The sequence below is a fragment of the Trichoderma evansii genome (assembly GCF_050947405.1).
Source record: "Trichoderma evansii strain SZMC 28006 chromosome Unknown GGI43scaffold_2, whole genome shotgun sequence".
Classification (NCBI taxonomy): Eukaryota; Fungi; Ascomycota; class Sordariomycetes; order Hypocreales; family Hypocreaceae; genus Trichoderma; species Trichoderma evansii.
In genome coordinates, this window is record NW_028145204.1 from 2230825 (window position 1) to 2244798 (window position 13974).

A 13974-nucleotide genomic window follows, 5' to 3' on the forward strand; every position below is an offset into this window, starting at 1 on the left:
TCGTCTTGGGCCCTTTTTCTTCTGCCCAGCCTTTCTTAGTGGTTTTCCAGTTCACCTTGCTTGTTACCACCGTATCATTCTTGCAACGTCGGCCCCTGGTCGATGCCACTATCCCCGCTTGCCATTGACAACACATACTTCTTCCCAGGCTTTCGGGAGAGGCTCCCAGAGCTCGAGGAGGGGGCGTGTGGGTGGGAGGGTAGAACTACAGACTGCAGCTCAATTTCTTCCCGTTTCGGCTGGTTCTTGGGGTTTTTAAATTGTCCTAGGGGAGCGCTTTAGCAGACCCTTGTCATGTTAAGCGATTTGATCTTCTCCATGGGTTTGCACGGTCGCGGCCTGCGATGATGTAGTCAAGTAGGTAGGTACGTATCTCGAGACGTCGCCCATTGCCTTATACGCTCTTTACAATGGCGTCAATTTGCTTTCCAAAAACTTTCAACAGGAAAATCCCGATTTGTCTTACTTTTAAAGACGCTATGAGCAAATTAGAATCATCTAGCGGCATCTCTTCCAGGTCGTCGGCCGACGTTCTGTGGTATAAGCCCGCAGCTTCATGCATAGAAAAACTCAATCGCCATCTCCATGACCAATTTTTGTCAGGCCATGATCTGTCTTGACAAGCCACATTCATGCATAACAGAGCTATTAGCCCTGATTAGCGTAGCTTCGGAACTAGAATTAATAACAACTTGAAACTCATTACTTGAGAGGCAACCAGAATCCACCATAAGGCGCAAAGCCGCCTTCACAGAGTCGTAGCCCGAGGATGGTGTAACTGACTGACAGAGTATACGGATGTATTTGGCAACTAACCGCCGAGCATCATCATTGTACATGTCAAATCATCTCCAGGAGAGCGTCGTAATATGTTCTTAGTATGAGGGCCAGGTCAATTGGTGTCACGCAGTACTACATTGTCTCACCTGGACACCATGTTCCAGATTTACTTTGTGTGAGGCCTTCTCGTGGCCGTGTGTAAAAGTATCGACATGAGTAATAGCCCATCAAACCATCGGACCTCCGATGGCTGAGCCGCGGCTTCAGATATCGACATCCGCACCTCCAATAGCCCAAGTGCTACCATCGATCACGGCATGCTGAACCTACTAGATGCTATAGCCAGCAAGTAATAACATGTGTACCTACTGCTGTAGCATGGTAGAGCGTGATGTCTGCTCCAAGCGGCGCTGCAGGGGGACGGCCAGGGCACGTCGGGCGTGCATGCTGCGTTAACCCGGAGGCGGATGAATGATGATATCTCGGGAATCTTGGGCTGGTGGCCTCTGCTTCTATTGGACTCCTTGGGAGCGGCCCCCATCTGCGGCATCCACGCCTATGCCAGTACAAAAATGTATGTAGGCTTTGCTTGCTTGATGCGCTGGAGCTGCAGCACGACTGGCAGCCCTGCTCACACACACCGAAAGGCGATTTGGAGCAGACGAACTCATGTGAATCCACTCATCTCCACTAGACAGGCAGGTAGGTAGGTGTACGCCCAGGCGTCGGCCGGGGATCTGGGGCGCCAAAGGCCATGGCATGGCAAAGATGTTTGCTATTCGTCTATTGGACGTGGCGACTTTGGCAAAATAACTGACATGGTCGACGATTCTCGACTTCTTCCGGGCGACCCTGCAATGCTGGTCTGGCCCATGAGAAGAGCTCCCGGACAGCCAGGTTATGCCATAGCGGGGGAGGGGCAAGGCCATCACGACCATCTTTTTCACCGATTTCCAACAGACGCGTTTGACTCCCCATTTTCAGCCAATGGCCATGGGCGATGTCAGAAGGCCTGAGCGAATTAGGTTCGACTGGGCTTTGCAGATGGTCCTTAATATCCAGTCAGAGGGCGGCGGGGTCCGGAGCCTGAGTGCAACCCAAGATGTAGGAAAAAAGAAGCGGCGCTGGAAGAAGACTGCCACTAGCATTTTTGCGTTCAGGTAGCCTGGGTTCGGTTAGAAAAGTTGTGTAAGTGGTGTTCACATCAGGTGCAGAAGGTGTTCCATCTGGCGGTGAGAAGCTATGAGACTGTAAATCGAAGTAATAAATCTAGCAATATTTACCAGATATATGATAGTAAAGTGCAATTAATTAATTAACGTTTCCCTTCCCCAGTGCCCCATGCCTGTACATGATGCCTAGCACCACCTGAGGCAAGGGATACGCGGCGTAGTAACGCCTGTAAGCTGCATATCGTATTTGCCAATGCCGGCAGAAGCACAAGGTAACGTTCAAAGGATGCATGTGTTACTGCTTGGAATAGGTCCAATGGGGATCTTTTCCGGATTGGAATTATTCATTTCATTTATCAAGAAGCCGTGTGGCATTATATCCAAGTAATATCAAAGCAAATGAATTACCATTCTCCATCGACATTAACACACCAGTAATGAGTCAAACGGCCTAGAGAGCCATAGTCCTATTCCAATGTACTTTATGGTGGTAGTACTGGGGTAGCACCTTCGTCTTACTGCAGCCACTCCCACCCGCATCAATCTTCTCCCTTTCGGAACATGCTCTGGCGGATATCTTGACAACGCATCACCACCACCTCAGCCAAAAAGAAGCGCGGAACCAAACGTGAAGAAGAGGAAGGGAAAAAAGAAGAAGAAAACTGCTGCACTCCTGCCTGACCCGCTGCCACGCCTTGCCTAGATCGTCCTGCAGTCCGCCGCACTTCTCTCTGCATCGCGCCAGGGCCACGCAAAAAGGCACTGACGCTGGGATCCGATGGGTCCCTCGTGGCGTCGTGGAAAAAAGCAGCCAACCATCAAACTTTCGGTTTGCGCAGGGGCAACAAGAGAATCCAGCGCTGCTTTTGGAACACGCCTTTTTTTTCGCGTGGAACTAGCGTCACCGCGCTTGCTTAACAAGAAGGCCTTTTTTCTCTCTTACTTTTCCTACTCCCAGCTAATGTCACAGTATACACCAGCTAACACAGCTCCAGACCCAGAGCCGCTTGAATCGACCGTCTTGTCATAGGTTAGTAGCTTTGGTGGTCCACCCTCTTCACCATAAGGTACTGCCTGTCTCCCGGCTTCCCATCTCTTCCCTTCTAGTCTACGGCATGGCGTGTCCTCAACCTGCAGACAACCTGCCCGCCTCTCCACTGCCTCATCCTGGCCGTGTCTAGGTAGTCTAGCACGCACTTTGCCTCGCGTAGGCAAAAGGCATGCCTTCTTTGATGCCCCCATGAAAGCCCGTGTGTCTGTCTCCATCAGTTCCTTGTTGTTGGACCCAAATGCTTAGTGCAGCCACCCTTTTCTTCGCCTGGCTGAGACACTTATCCGGCCATGGCCATTTTATTTGCTGCCAGTAAATCATCTATATCCCACGCTCGGATTCAGTCTCCGTCATAACCCGTCCCACACCCATCCCTGGCCCTTCCTTGGCACAGCCGCTCTTTGGATTTCGATATGCTCGATTTTCCCACTTATACACACCGCGTCTAATCTAACAATGGCATTGGCTCCACTGATCGGGGTCTTTACAGCTTTGCCTCTTCCCGGTATATGCGGGTATGGACAACCTTTAGTGTCTTTTTTTCGAGCCCGGAGCGGTACTCGGTCTAGTCCAAGTTGTTTCTCATCATTGCACCACCGCACCGTATAATGCCTTTACCTCATCGAGTTCATGTTATGTTCTATTCCCACCCTACCCCGTCTCTCACCTTGCCTCTCAATTCCTTATTCTGGTTGGCTAAATTAGCAATGGCAGCCTGGGTAATGCGTACTCGGCCTTTATAGAGGATTCTGGTCCACAACCACGCCTCCCCCCCTTGCCAGGTACTCCCTCGGCTTACACTCTGCAAGTCTCCATGGTCGTCTCGTCCGCGATAGCGCCATTGCTTCATGCTCGTCTGCCTACTAGGTATTCACCACAGGCGGGGTCGAGGATAGTCGGCCCCGGCGAATGAAGATATGTTTTCTTATCCCTTTGACTGGGTCGACGTGACCGGGGAGGGTCTTGAAAAAGTATAAAAGGAGCCATTTTGTTCAGGTCGAGCTTGATTTTTCTTCTTCCTTTCGTACCACTCTTCTCCAGCATTCTTCACTCATCTTGTCAAGTTCATATACTATATCATTCGAAAATAAGACCGCTGTCTTCAACTATAACACCATACCAAGTCTTATACCTGTCACAATACTTGGACACTTCTCTACTTCATCGCCTTCTCTAAACAAGCTTCAACCATCTCAACACTCACAATGTCTGGTCCATTCCAAACTGCTGCTATGCCCATGGCTGTTCCCTCAAAAGCCACCCAATACCCCACTTACAGCCAATATTCCGGCTCTCCACCAGAATGCGATGAGGCTATGAGCGCCGCCTCTGGTGTTCCCTCTGGATATTCAGCTACTTCTGCTGGTTACGTCGGAAGCTCTAGTGGCGACTACGAAAGCACCGGCTCCGCTAGCGGCGTCGATTTCCAAGAGTACATGCAGGACCGCTTCTCTAACTCCTTTGATCCCATCCCTCTCGACCGGAGCATGGCCGTTCAAGCACAGACGTAAGTACCTGACCCCCATGTGATTGAGGCATGTTTTCTTGTCAGATCAAAAGAGGCTTTGTTTTGTTCAACATGGTCTCCTTAAACACATTGGCAGAATCGAGCTAAATTGGGTCTCTTAAACTAGTTCCGGCAAACTCAACGCCAAGCACCGCGAACTCCTGGAGCTGCAAAAGCAGGCCCAGGCCCGCCTTGCAAGAACTCGTGAACGGTTCTCCGAGGGAATGCGCGATGCGCGAGAAGTCCGCAACGACCTTGAGTGGACCCAGAAGAAGGTTTCGTAAGTTTTTCACCCCCCTCTTTCTTTTATTAATGAAATCCAAAATCTCCCCACGGTGGCGACGGAGCCGCAGAATTAGATCAGAATTAGTAGTCTTTATTTGGAAGAATTGTAGCTAATTTTTCTACCAATAATCAGCGCTCTAAACGCAAAGGCAGCGCGAAAGCACCCCAAGGAGTACACGAAAGCTCGCCAACGCTTTCCTTCTCCCGAGTACAATTGAGGAAGCATCGATTTGCAGCCTTTTTTCTCTTTCTTTTGTTATCAATGTTCTGGTTTTTTCGGCGTTTCAGAAAAGCGATTTCAACCATTCTCAACTATAATGGCTATATACACGACTAAAAGCTAAATCTTTTCGGCCACATTTTACATTATTCTGGGCAGTTTCAGCTGTGGAAGCGTCCGTTCACTAGCATGAACTGACGTTGAAATTGGCGCGAACCGCGCGGCAATCTTGCAGGGTCGGATGCCAGATCTCCCGCTGCTTTACCAGCCCTACGACCGGGCGGTTCTACCCACCGCAAGCCCCGTTTTGGCGCTGTGACGGTGTGGGGTGAGAAATGGGAAACTTACGACTATAATGATTTATGATTGGGTAATTTGTGACAATTGGCAGAGCAGGGCCGAAATGTACACTCCTCTCTGAAGGCTGCAGCAAGATCGGGAGACCAAGCCGGCGATCTCGTGCCAGCCACGAGGGCTGCAGGGTCCCTGGGCCCTCTGGGCCCTCTTGCAACTCCTGCTCCACTGGGGGCGTGTAATGACCTGGAGCGAGCAAACGAGCAGAGTCAGAGAGATGTGAGTGTATATGAAGGCGCCTTTCCTATTGGGGATGGAATACTGCTGCATTGGGTATCGGCGGGAACAGAAGGCAAGGAGGTGTTACTCTATTTGGCGTCATTGGCGTTTCTTTGGACACCCTGGAGTCTATCGCTAGATCATAAGAACGTTTGTAAGCTTTTGTAGGCAAATAAAATATCCTTTGCGGTCTTGAAAGACGTGATGAAGGCTCACTCAGCCAGTTTCCAAGGCGTGATGATGTCCCGTATCCCTCGTACACGCTGTGTCGTAGCCGTAGTAGTCTAGACCGTCCCAGCGTAGGCACTGAAGCGATCAACGACCCAGGTAAAAGACCTGTCGTCATCTCACCACTGAGGATGAAAGACCCTGGTAGTTGAAGGTTTCTTCTGTCTTAGTTGAAGACATCACGTGATTGTTGAAACTTCATCGGCATAGGATGATAGGATGGGAACAATAAACTCCAAGCTAGGCCCGCAAAACCAGGGCGCCCGAAATATGTGCGATATATATGCTGTACTCTTTGCTGGATATGTCCTCCTGGGCTGTTGGAGCTGTTTCGAATGCAATTGATCCAAAGTTAAAATAAATATGGCGTCTGCACTTCGTAAACCCGGTTGGGAAAGCTGACTGACTTCATGTCGAAGCACTTGCTCAATGGCCCTTAAGAGAGCCATGTGCCCGTGGACTGCAGGCCTTTTGATGCCTCGAGTCGTCTCCATGGATTCTCGTTTGATTTGGGGTCGTAATACCCATCGTACCAGGTATTATTCCGTGAGCCGTCCTGGTGCCCATGGCTACCTTGATGACCGCCTGATGACCCAATAAACCCGGTCCCTGGAACGGGGCGTTCTGGTAATCCATGAGGGCGCACTAACGCCGCCGGGGCCGCTGTAGTTTCAGGAACATCAGCTGTGTGTGACGCGATATCGTCATCATTGTCAACTCCGTCTTCATCCTCGTCCAAGTCAATCTCATCAGCATTGGCAGCAGCCTGACTGGGCTTGCTGCTGGGCACGCCGAGAAGTGTGGAATTCGACCCTGTAGCGGACGCTTTGGCCGCGCGCTGAGCAGTTTTGGAGTCTGAGCTGATGACTGCGTCGGTGTGAGGGTTGTATTTGCGCTTCTGGGGCCGGTTTTGCTGGCCGAATGATGAGAAGCCCATGGCCTGGGCCATGGCATCGTCGTCCAGGGGCATGTCCATTTAGTGGATGTGAAAACTGACAACGTCCTCTTGAGGCAGAAAATGAAAAAATCGCGGTTTAGCGGTGTATGTTGCTGTGGAAGTGGATATTGGAGGTGAAATAATTGCTTTCAATGTGATTTTTTCATGCCACGGTGAGTGAAAAGCTCATGGTAGGTTCTTTGCTGCAATCCAAGGTCACGCGTCGTGGACACTTTTCAGCCCCCAATAGAGTTTTGGTACTTCGCATAAAGCGGGGTTATACTCTGATAGGTGAGATGGTGACGCGCCGCTACTACCCTGGATCAGATGGAGGAAAGCGTGGGACTAAGACAATGTCTTTGATTTGTTCAGAACTGCTTATTGTATTTCTGACGAGATCTATGAGCGGATTTTCTATATTTGGTGCAGCTGGGTAACTACCATGCAAATATGAGTTATCGGCTGTGTTTATTAAGCGACGAGTTGTCCGTGTTTGGACTTGTATTGGCATAACTGCCAGTAATGAGCCTACCATGCTTGCTCTTACATTTGAAACGCTTAACTGTTATAAATTACACAGCCCTTTCTAGGATCTCACCTCATAATTGACTTTCTTCTCAAAACTGATACCAAATACCTTCATATGCAAACTCATTAGATATAATGGAAACCTCAAATTCCGCAATTCAGCTCACGCTGCCATCCAAATACTCCCCTGCCAAGGCTGAAGCTACTACACAAACCACAACCCCTATCGAGTGGTTCATCAGAACATGGACAGTCACGCACTCAACCCTCTCCATGTGGCGCACAGCGCGCAACGTGCGCATCACCTACAAGACTCTGCCCCCTAAACCCGACGGCCGCCTGCGCGTCGACGACCTCGTCGAGTACGAGCCCACCAACCAGGCGGACGTAGTCAAGTCCGTAGCCGGCGTAGACACGCAGAGCCCCGACGGCGGCTGGAACTGGCGCGGCAAGAAGTGGCTCTTCTTCGTGAGCAGCCACTGGGAGGTTCTGGGGTCCGGCGAGGAGAAGACGGCGAGTGGCGAGACGGAGAGGTGGGCCGTGACGTGGTTTGCGCCGACGCTGTTTACGAAGGAAGGGCTGGATATTTATAGCGATCGGAGGGAAGGGCTTAGTGAGGCGACGTATAAGAAGATTGATGAGGCGCTGAGGAAGTTGGATGCGAAGGTGTTGGTGGATACGATTGCTCAGGATATGAAGCCGGTTGAGATCAAGCTTCCACAGAAGGAGAATTCCTGATGTCTGAGATAGTGCATGCGTGTAGGATTTAGGATGTGATTTAGAGATTTGAGTAGCTAGAGAATTTGTATAATGGTATAGTCATCATAATTCATTAATTAATATTTGATATAATCCGTCAATGTAGAGCCTGCAAATCTGCTGGCCATACCTCATCTTTCATCGTGTCTATGTCGGTGCCGCCTCCGATCTGGTGAGCGCGACCGTGAATCGCGATGCCTCTTCCGCCGCTCCTCCTCCTTGTGCCTTCTCCTCTCACGATGGTCATCGTAGCGCCCACGCGAATCTGTATCTCGATCTTTTGATCGCGCTCTTCTTGAATCGTGCCGCTTGGAATCTGAATGGCCTCTCCATTCTCGTCTTTCCCTTTCCGAATGCCTATCTGTATGCCTATCACGGTGGCTTTCTTTGCGCAGTTGCCTGAGTTCCTCATCCCTCTCTTCTTGTATTTTTTTGCGCTCTTGTTTCAATTCTCTAACTTGCTTAGCTCCTTTCTTCATCATAGCTAGCGGATCATTGGAATTGATTCGTTGAGCGTCGCGAGTTTTGCGATCGGGATCGTTGTGTCCCCAAACGTTTTTTGCAGAGACATCTGGAGCAACTCCTTCGCCATGTGAGTACCAAGGTTGGCTAATTCCATCTTTGCCGGCCGCATTGGAAAATCGCATGGTATATTGGTCCTCGTATTCCCTCTCTTTCTTCTTTCTCTCCGCCTCTGCCTCCTGGTTCTTCTCTGCATGCGCTCTTGCTCGCTCATCGCCAAACAGGTCAATGTGTCCTGCATGGTCGACTATCGGGGCTGAGCTCGCTGGTTTACGGCTGGATTCCACGAGTGCATATGTCGCATCGTTCCTCTCCTTGGCCAAGCGTAGCTCGAACTCGGTATCGTCCTCCCCGACCCGCTTTCTCAACTTGCGACTGCTGCCTGGGAATTTCGATCGCGCGTCGCCAGAGACGTCTTGCGCATTCTCTAATTCGGCTTCGTGTTCGTCTTCTATTGGGGGTGGTGCCTCGCCACGTAGAATCGCCAATCGCCTTTGAGCATCGACTTCTTGCATGCGCTGTTCCTCAGCTTGCTCAGCGGCCTTGGCGGCGGCCTCATCTCTTCGGACGCGTGCAATGTTGTCGGCATTGTAGACGTTCCATGACTTTTTCCCCAGCAGATGACTGTAATCACATCTATGTCAGCGATATGGGAAATTCATAAAAGAATGTGCAAGATAACGTACAGTGGCATGTTGGAATTTGTAAATGCCCCGTCTCTGGCAATCAACGAAGCTTGTGATTGCCACTATGTGCCTACTATACTTATCTATCTCTCATAGTCCTTTGATAAGGCCGCGAGAAGCAGGAACGTGGGGCTGAGTGGCGGCGATGACATTACCACTAACCTTTAACAGGCAGTCTGGCGCCCCACCATCAAGCTCCAGCATGTCTTCTTCTGCCGTTACGTCTACTGTTACGCATCGCCCGGTGCTGTTTCAACATCTCTCTCTACTTTCTTTTCCCCCTCGTACCCGCGATTGCACACGATTTATCTTTGTTCTTCTGATTAGAGACGTGAAATACAGCAACAGAGTCGTTTCATTTCAACCGTTTCCTAATATACCGCACCCAAACCGTCTGCGACCATGTCTAGAGCCCCTCCACCAGGCGGTAACCCCGGCCGGTCCATGTTTGGCGGCATGGGACTGCCAGGAGGCAACCCTCGAGTTCCTCCCCAAGGCCAGCAACCGCCTTCTTCAGGCTCATATCAGCCCTATGGAGGTGCACCGCCGCAGGGAGGGGGAGGATACGGTGCACCTAGCTCACCAAGCAGGTCACGATTTGGCGAGAAAGGGCCGTCCGGCGGCGGCCGAGTAGTCCAATTGCAAGTCGAAAAGGTTGCGGACAAGACTCTGCAATCAAGACTTATCTACGGAAACGTGTACGTGATGCTGTGTATTCCTTGTTAAGAATGTCATCTAATATGCTGGACTAGTTGTGCTGTTTCCGCCGAAGACTTCCCTCCCAAACCTGACCGCTCCGACTATTATGTCCTCCTCCGCGCTGGCCAACCGCCTGGAGAGTTCGTTGTTACCGCCACACCTATCCCTGGATTTCCGCGAGGCTGCATCAGTTTGTCTGACCCTCAGCGTACATGGTGTGGCGTTGCTATGAGAGACGTCTTCACCGGCGAGGTCTATGATCCTTTCGCGTCTGGCGGCAAGGCATACCTGGGCTCTTTAGATTTAGAGATTGGGTTCGCTTCTCCAACAAAGAAGACTGAAGCTCCATACGATGAAGACGAATTAAGCAAAATCTTTCTCAATACTTTCCAAAATCAGATCCTTTCTCCTGGGCAGAGAATCCTCATGGATGTTCGAAATATCCCCCTTATGATCGTCGTCAAGACCGTTGGCTTGGTCGACTTGTCCACGGCAGATGACGCAGGCAGAAAAATCCAGCGGGAATCTCACGCCAGAGGTATCCTGACCAACCAGACCCGGATTTTATTCCACCGTGATGCCAAGGGAGAATTTAACCTCAAACCATCGGCTACGAAGCCCAATTCTAATGCCATCTTGGCGCCAGATTTCAAATTCGAGGACATGGGAATTGGAGGCTTGGGAGATGAGTTTTCTACCATTTTCCGTCGTGCATTTGCATCTCGAGTTTTCCCGCCTGGCTTGGTTGCCAAAATGGGCATCCCGCACGTCAGGGGAATGCTCCTTTACGGCCCTCCTGGAACTGGAAAGACGTTGATTGCGAGACAGATTGGTCACATGCTCAACGCCAGACCACCAAAGGTCATCAATGGTCCTGAAGTATTGAACAAATTTGTTGGTCAGTCCGAAGAGAATATTCGCAAACTTTTTGCAGATGCCGAAAAAGAATACAAAGAGAAGGGAGACGAGAGTGGCCTTCATATCATCATCTTCGATGAGTTGGATGCTGTCTGTAAGCAGCGTGGATCTGGAGCCGGCGGTGGCACTGGTGTTGGTGACAGTGTTGTCAACCAACTTCTGTCGAAGCTGGATGGTGTTGATCAACTGAACAACATTCTTTTGATTGGAATGACCAATCGAAAGGATATGATCGACGATGCCCTTCTGCGACCTGGGCGTCTGGAGGTTCATCTCGAAATCTCTCTTCCTGATGAAGAAGGACGACTGGAAATCATCAAGATTCATACCTCAAAAATGGCCACCAATGGTATCTTGGATCCGAACGTTAATTTTGAGGAGCTGGCAGCCCTTACCAAGAACTATTCCGGTGCTGAAATCAATGGTCTTGTTAAAGCAGCAGCTTCCTTTGCCTTCTCACGACATACAGAAGTGGGACAGCTTGCGGCAGTGAAGAATGACGTTGCGAACATGAGGGTTAACCGTGATGACTTTATGAATGCCTTGACCGAGGTTCGTCCCGCCTACGGAGTGTCTGAGGCTGAACTTGATGAAGCGGTTAGATTGGGCATAATTCCTTACGGCCCGCATATCGATCCTACTATTCAGGAGATGATGCGCGTTGTGGGCATGATCAAAGAGGACCCCAATAAATTCAGCACTTCCGTGCTCTTCCATGGCCCAAGATCTTCTGGAAAGACAGCTTTGGCAGCGCATATCGCTATGCAGTCTGGATTCCCCTTTGTCAAGCTGGTGACGCCGGCTGACCTAGTGGGCTACCGAGACGAGTTTGCCAAGAAAGACTACGTTCACAAGGCTTTTGCGGATGCCTACAAATCACCCTCCAGTATCCTCATCCTTGACGATTTTGAGCGGTTGATTGGCTGGAACCCGATTGGACCACGATTTTCCAATGTCATGCTCGAAGCCCTGACTACACTTATCGTGTCAAAGCCCCCCAAGGTAAGAAAACCAAACCATATCAGTTGATTTCTGTATAAAGTTCTTTTGGCTAATCTCTATTGACAGGGACATCGACTCCTTATTTTCGTAACAACATCCAAGGCCTCGGTGCTCAAGATGCTCGAGGTTGATCAAGATTTCGCTAAAAAGGTAGCTGTGCCAGCAGTTTCAAATCTACGGGAACTGGCTGTTGTCCTTCACGAATCCAGAGTTTTGAACTCGGCGGATGTCAACCAAACTATCAATATCATCCAAGAGCGTACAGGATCGGAGTCGGTGGCTGTTGGGGTCAAGACAGTTCTAGACTGTGTTTTTGAAGCCAGAGCCGGAAGTGCCACCAGCAATGTGGTGGAAACGCTATCGGATCTCCTTGTTGAGAAGATACAAGAGATGCAACTTTAGGCGCCTTTACATACAAGATTACACATACAGCAGGGGGAAAATATTTACAACGCCGTAATGGCTTGGTCATATAGGACTATACATTGAATAATAAAGTATAAATAGAAAGAAGGCCTGGCATATTCCGACCTCCAACTCCCTACAACTACATACTCATTTCGTCTTTTCCAATTCTTATGTCCTGACTTGTAAGCTTTAATCTTTCGAGCTGGCCTCTCCTTTCGACAAACGCACGGGGCCACTGCGAAGTGTGTAGATCAAATTTCCATAGCTGTAGCCACGCAGCATTGTCTTTTGCAGCGTTCATTGACTTTGCCCTATCTCTCCAAAAATGGCAAAAACCTTGCCTACCATTGCCATTAAGAACAGGAAGGTGCTGTAGGGTGCTGCAGGGTGCTGAAATAACCATATGTTCTGCCCCATCATCGGCATGCATAATAGGATCGGTTCTCTAGGCATACAGCAGTCGGAACGAAGCACGGAAGGCTAAAGCCGAACTTTAGAAGACTGTGCATTCATGGGTAGCTTGGTGGCCAGGATCGTTTGAAGACCCGTGCTATTGGTTTGCCGATATGAGAGTGGGCACGGAATCTGATTACCGTGAGATGGGCTCCGCTTAAAGTCTGTTCGCTGCGCAGACGGGCACTAGCTGGTGTTTGTGGCATCGTATCTGCAGAGTGAGTGCGGCATTCGGTATTAAGCCATTCACCGTATGGGGCCTTGATTACAGCCTCCATGAAGAAGGCTATTATATGAGACACACTTCTTGGCATAAACATCTTCAGAAAAGCATACGAGGATGCGGTGATGGTGGTGAGACATTTTGGCAGTTAGAGTCGCACTGCTAATACGGAGGCCTGGCAAGGATTTCGCTGTTGTGGTGCTTTCAGCAAATTAGACACCGAATACCTGGGTCGTGCAGAGCAACAGCATGAAGTTGGGGTCACGGGAGGTGGTTGCCGACCTGGCATGGCGTTGGTGTTTTTTTGACTGATCACAAAGTTTGAGCTCTCTCCCTACTAGGGAGGGGGCATCGTATTAGAGTACAGGTACGAAGCAAGTGAGAAAGGATATCACGTATGGAGCAGCGTAGCATTTGCTCATCTTATCGGAAAAGAAGGTTCTCAGTCGATGCGCGTATGAACTTTTTTTTTCTCAGTTCTTACTTTGGATTATGAATGTGCTCGTACTCTGTCGTGGGGGCCATCTACACCCGTCCGGCATTTTTGGGTTAGCACTTCGGTCACCTAGTTGGTATTATCCTGTTTGAGAGCGTAGCATCTAATAAATCTGGAGACAAAATAACGGACTGGCCCTCCGTAGACTAAGGCCTCACCCCCCTGCCATACATTTTCTGAGAGAGAAAGAAAAAAAGGGAACCGAATTTCCCATTGTTTCGGATTCAGCATGGTTGCCTCGTTAGAAAGCCAAAATAACCCGGCATCCAGTTTCTCGGTGCGAGAATGTCACTGCATGTTATCGCTCCCTACTGATCTAGTATAGATATGTTCGGCAGTGGGAAAATGGGAAACGAAAAGAGAAAAACCTCATTATTTCGCTTGATTCAGAGCTGATGATCAGCTCCCGGTAGATTTGTCTCAGTTGGAAGCAACATGGAACAAAAGATGCTGGTCGACATGTCATGGATCTGGCTGTCCTTCATTGGCTAGACGTTTCCACCGTTGGTGATTTGAGATGAGCTGTG

The 13974-nt window shown here is 49.9% G+C and overlaps 5 protein-coding genes across 5 annotated transcripts; 3 read left to right on the forward strand and 2 right to left on the reverse strand.

The window, feature by feature from the left end:
• Positions 1–4031: 4031 nt before the first annotated feature.
• GGI43DRAFT_162911 (KxDL motif-containing protein) lies at positions 4032–5313 on the forward strand. The gene is made up of 3 exons (XM_083199572.1): positions 4032–4510; positions 4638–4790; positions 4929–5313. Exons 1-3 carry the CDS (start codon positions 4209–4211, stop codon positions 5011–5013), a joined length of 540 nt encoding a protein of 179 aa, XP_083065239.1. The 5' UTR covers positions 4032–4208; the 3' UTR covers positions 5014–5313.
• A 939-nt stretch (positions 5314–6252) lies between these two features.
• GGI43DRAFT_379779 (uncharacterized protein) lies at positions 6253–6786 on the reverse strand (the record flags this gene model as incomplete). The annotated part of the gene is made up of 1 exon (XM_083202892.1): positions 6253–6786. The coding sequence occupies one exon, from the start codon at positions 6784–6786 to the stop codon at positions 6253–6255; it is 534 nt and encodes a 177-aa protein (XP_083065240.1).
• Positions 6787–7303: 517 nt separating this feature from the next.
• GGI43DRAFT_163022 (uncharacterized protein) lies at positions 7304–8095 on the forward strand. The gene has a single exon (XM_083199573.1). The coding sequence runs from the start codon at positions 7417–7419 to the stop codon at positions 8017–8019; it is 603 nt and encodes a 200-aa protein (XP_083065241.1). The 5' UTR covers positions 7304–7416; the 3' UTR covers positions 8020–8095.
• A 42-nt stretch (positions 8096–8137) lies between these two features.
• Positions 8138–9256, reverse strand: GGI43DRAFT_379781 (uncharacterized protein; the record flags this gene model as incomplete). Its single annotated transcript, XM_083202893.1, has 3 exons — positions 8138–8401; positions 8499–9186; positions 9249–9256. 3 exons carry the CDS (start codon positions 9254–9256, stop codon positions 8138–8140), a joined length of 960 nt encoding a protein of 319 aa, XP_083065242.1.
• Positions 9257–9581: 325 nt separating this feature from the next.
• GGI43DRAFT_394181 (AAA family ATPase SEC18) lies at positions 9582–12443 on the forward strand. The gene is made up of 3 exons (XM_083204739.1): positions 9582–9946; positions 10001–11867; positions 11934–12443. Exons 1-3 carry the CDS (start codon positions 9651–9653, stop codon positions 12267–12269), a joined length of 2499 nt encoding a protein of 832 aa, XP_083065243.1. The 5' UTR covers positions 9582–9650; the 3' UTR covers positions 12270–12443.
• The last annotated feature ends 1531 nt before the right edge of the window (positions 12444–13974 follow it).

Coding starts and splice junctions, on each gene's coding strand:
- GGI43DRAFT_163022 (XM_083199573.1), top strand. CDS start 7,417: ATGGAAACCTCAAATTCCGCAATTCAGCTCACGCTGCCATCCAAATAC.
- GGI43DRAFT_394181 (XM_083204739.1), top strand. CDS start 9,651: ATGTCTAGAGCCCCTCCACCAGGCGGTAACCCCGGCCGGTCCATGTTT. Junction 9,947..10,000: donor AGACTTATCTACGGAAACGT/GTACGTGATGCT, acceptor ATGCTGGACTAG/TTGTGCTGTTTCCGCCGAAG. Junction 11,868..11,933: donor TCGTGTCAAAGCCCCCCAAG/GTAAGAAAACCA, acceptor CTCTATTGACAG/GGACATCGACTCCTTATTTT.
- GGI43DRAFT_162911 (XM_083199572.1), top strand. CDS start 4,209: ATGTCTGGTCCATTCCAAACTGCTGCTATGCCCATGGCTGTTCCCTCA. Junction 4,511..4,637: donor ATGGCCGTTCAAGCACAGAC/GTAAGTACCTGA, acceptor CTCTTAAACTAG/TTCCGGCAAACTCAACGCCA. Junction 4,791..4,928: donor TGGACCCAGAAGAAGGTTTC/GTAAGTTTTTCA, acceptor ACCAATAATCAG/CGCTCTAAACGCAAAGGCAG.